The 4,324-nt window shown below is 44.2% G+C and overlaps 1 protein-coding gene across 1 annotated transcript; it reads left to right on the forward strand.

Moving 5' to 3' along the window:
• Positions 1-936: 936 nt before the first annotated feature.
• LOC120751923 (uncharacterized) lies at positions 937-3,432 on the forward strand. Its single transcript, XM_040062462.2, has 2 exons — positions 937-1,907; positions 2,106-3,432. The coding sequence occupies exons 1-2, from the start codon at positions 1,115-1,117 to the stop codon at positions 2,270-2,272; spliced, it is 960 nt and encodes a 319-aa protein (XP_039918396.1). The 5' UTR covers positions 937-1,114; the 3' UTR covers positions 2,273-3,432.
• Positions 3,433-4,324: the final 892 nt, after the last annotated feature.

Raw genomic sequence — 4,324 nt, forward strand, 5'->3', positions numbered from 1 at the left:
AGGACCATGAGATGTCAATCACAGATGAAGATATAATCAGAATCACAGCATCAGAAGGGATTCCTGCCAGGAGAATAGAGGCACTTGAGTTTGCACGACAAGCGTCGTCATTTTTATTATCTGAGGACTTTATAAACAAATTTTTTAGAAGGTTCACTGAAACAGCATTTCGCCATGATCCCACATCTTCTTTCTCTCAGATTTTTCTTCCAGAGAAGGAAGTTTCAAAAAAATTTGAGGATGCTCAGCAAGCTCTGATTCCTGTTCAGCGAGTGAAAGAGAAAGAAAAAGAAACAGAAAAAGAGAAAGAAAAAGAAACAGAAAAAGAAACAAAACCCGAGGAAGTGAAGCCTCCAAAACAAGTGGGTCCTGAGAAAGAAGAAGCAGCAGAGAAAGCAAAAACAAAGGAAACAATTTCAGAGGCAGGCACTGCACAGGCCTCTGCCAAGCCAAAATTTGATCCAACAGACTGGACAGAAATAAAGAAATTTGCATTGAAAGGGGATTCACTTTCAATGGATCCAAAAGGCATAGCTATGCCAGTGACATATGATGCACATGATGCAAACCCAAAATGGGAGAGATTGGATCGTGAAGTCGTCAGGGATCTGATGAAAGCCGTTCGTGATAATGGATTGGGGTCTCCATACTTCAAACAACTTTTGAAAGGGACATTTAATATTTATGATTTAACACCATTTGACATCCGATCTCTTGCAACCATGATCCTAAGCGACTCACAATTCATTCTCTGGGAAGCAAAATGGAGAAAAATTTTAAATGATTACAGAATCAAATACCAAGGTGGAGCGAATGCAGGTTTCACAGTGGCACAAATGGCCGGTGATCCACCACTTGACAGTGCAGTTCGTCAAGCCAGTTTTCTTCCTCGAGATGTTCTGACAGACATCAAAGAAGCAGCCAGAAAGGCAATGGTGCAGATTCCGCCAGCAGGAGTCACAGAAAGTCTTTTTACAGATGTAAAGCAAGGTCCTTCAGAACCCTTCGCTTCATTCATCGATCGTCTCACACAAGCAGTGGACAGGCAAGTCATTGATGAGGGAGTGAAGTCACATATGATCCGGTGTCTTGCATTTGCAAATGCCAATCCAGAATGCAAGCGAGTCATCAGTGCAATGCCAGGCCAACCCACCATGGCAGAAATTCTAGAGGCATGCAGCAAGGTGGGGACACCACAGCATGTTGCAACAATTTTAGGAGATCAAGTGGAAAAAGCTGTCAAAGAAGCATTTGCAAATTTTCAACAAAGACAGTGTTACAAGTGTGGCAAACCAGGGCATTTCAAGAAGGACTGCCCACAAATTACAAACAATGCAGATTCATCAGATCGTTGTTCGGCATGCGGGGGAAGGAAGCGTCGTCCTGCGAGGAACAATGCAAGTGGAGGAACTCAGTCGGGAAACTCCAGGAGGAGCGCGGATCGTCAACGCGCGACGACACAAGTGATGGCGATGACTCAAGAGCAAGCTCCGCAAGGGGGACAATCATCAGGGAACAGCATTCTGACGCCCTCAGCAGGACAATTTGTAGGATCCCCAGCGATCCAGAGTTATTACCACCCGGGGCGCAATGCGATTTGGCAACTTCCAAAGTGATATGTTTTTTGGATGACAATTATGCAGTGATACCCACTGGTGTCACTGGATCCTCGTGGAAGAGGCAGGACTTTCTAATTATAGGTAAGGACAGAAGCAGTGTTTTGGGACTTGTTATTTACCCTTCTGTCATTTCAGCAGATCGCAATGATGAGTTGACAGTTTTAGCGAAGCCTCATCAGCCACCATTGATCATTCCCCCGAACACCTCAATTGCCAGGGCAATTGCATTGCCACCCCATGCTGCAGAACAAGTCTTGCCAGTGCTCCGGGAACAAGATCCTCCTTCAGGTGAGCACATGGAGGTTCATGCCTCCTGGGTGAAACGCATAGGCCGAGACAGACCAATTCTCGTCTGTGAATTGACCCAGGGGGACAAAACAATCGCAGTCAAAGGGATGCTTGACACGGGGGCGGACGTCACGGTAATTTCGTATCTTTTTTGGCCCAAGAGTTGGAATTTAATTGCTCCCTTGAGTCCTCTTTCAGGCATAGGGGGGAACACCTTGTGTCTGCAGAGTGAAGATGCGATTGTTGTCTCGGGGCCAGGAGGTAAGACTGCAATCATTCGCCCATTTGTTGTGCAAAGACCCATCACAGTATGGGGAAGGGACATTTTAGTGCAATGGGGCGTGAGGTTGGAAGTGGATTTTTAGTGGGGGTCACTGTGGCACTCACCACTTTGAAACTGACCTGGAAAACAGACAATCCTGTCTGGGTGGATCAGTGGCCCCTTGAGAGGAAAAAATTGAGTGCTCTCAAAAACTTGGTCAGGGAACAATTGGAAAAGGGACACATTGTACCGACAAACAGTCCCTGGAATTCCCCAGTTTTTGTCGTTCGCAAGAAAGCCCCTGGCTCATGGAGATTGCTTCATGATCTCAGAAAAATCAATGAGGTCATTGAGGAAATGGGACCACTTCAGCTGGGGCTTCCATCTCTCTCAATGATTCCGAGAGATTGGCCGCTGGTGATCATTGATCTCAAAGATTGTTTTTTCAGCATCCCACTTCATCCAGATGATGCTCCTCGATTTGCCTTTTCCATCCCAAGCATCAACAGGGAGGAGCCTCTGCAGAGATACCATTGGGTTGTTCTTCCTCAAGGTCTGAAGAACTCTCCGACCATCTGCCAATGGTTTGTTGCACGGGCACTGTGTCCAGCTCGAGAGAAACATCCAGGAGCAAAAATCATTCATTACATGGATGATCTGCTCATTGCTGCCCCAACACAACAGGAATTGCAGAGGGCTCGTGACTGTGTGATCACAGAGGTGCAAAATGCAGGTTTGGAAATTTCCACTTCAAAAATCCAGGAAATTGCACCTTGGAAATACCTAGGATGGAAAATCACTGAACAAACAGTGAAACCACAGAAAATTGAAATTAGAACAGAAGTTAACAACTTACAGGATTTGCAACAACTTTTGGGAGAGATCAACTGGATGAGATCCATCTTGGGGATCACAAATGATGAACTTGCGCCGTTGTTCAATCTTTTGAAAGGGGACAGTAACATCAAATCCCACAGGAGCCTCACTCCTGAGGCTCGGGAAGCCCTTGAGAAAATTGCTGGAGCCCTCCAGCAGAGACAGGCACATCGTTTTGTAACATCTTTACCTTTCTTTCTTGCAGTGTTGGGGGAAAAAATTCAGTTATATGGGTTGATTTTTCAGTGGGATTCATCACAAAAAGACCCATTGTTGATTTTGGAGTGGATTTTTTTATCTTACAGGTCTCCGAGGACGATCCTCTCAAGTCTGGAAATGATAGCTCAGATCATCATCAAAGCTAGGACCAGGCTGCAAACAATGGCAGGCAAAGACTTTAAAACCATTTACCTGCCTTTGAAAAAAGATTATTTTGATTGGGCATTGCAGAAATCAGAGGACTTGCAGATTGCATTGTTAGATTACCCAGGTGTTTGTACTATTCATTTCCCAAGCCACAAGCTGTTGAAAGCAAAATTAAGTTTCAGAGAAAAGCCAAAAATAAGTGAGGTGCCATTGGATGCAATAACAGTATTTACCGATGGCTCCGGAAAAACTCACAAATCAGTAAGTACATGGCAGGATGACATCACAGGGGAGTGGAAATCAGATATAAGAATAGTACAAGGGTCACCACAGATAGTGGAATTAGCAGCAGTGGTCAGAGCTTTTGAACTGTTCCAGCAACCTTTTAATTTGATCACAGATTCAGCTTATGTAGCTAATGTGGTCAAAAGACTTGAGGGTTCACTTTTGAGAGAAGTTGACAATGAAAATTTATATTCATATCTATTGTGCATGAGGACATTGTTGCAGAACAGAAAACATAAATATTTTGTCTCGCACATCAGAGCACACTCTTCTCTTCCAGGTTTTTTAGCAGAAGGCAATGCACATGCAGACAAATTGACCATGCCAATTTCAAGAACTTTACCGAACATTTTTGAACAGGCAAAATTGAGTCATGCATTCTTTCATCAGAATGCTCAAGCACTAATGGACACTTTTCACATTTCCAAAAGTCAGGCAAAGGAAATCATTAGTGCTTGCCCTGATTGTCAGCTTGTTCAACCTCCTGCTTCCATGGGAGCAGTCAATCCAAGAGGATTGCACAGTTTGCAGTTATGGCAAACTGATGTCACGAAATATCCATCTTTTGGGAAACTCAAAAACATTCATGTTTCAGTTGACACATTTTCAGGTGCAGTCTTCGCATCAT

The sequence above is a fragment of the Hirundo rustica genome, chromosome 4, assembly GCF_015227805.2.
Source record: "Hirundo rustica isolate bHirRus1 chromosome 4, bHirRus1.pri.v3, whole genome shotgun sequence".
NCBI lineage: Eukaryota > Metazoa > Chordata > Aves > Passeriformes > Hirundinidae > Hirundo > Hirundo rustica.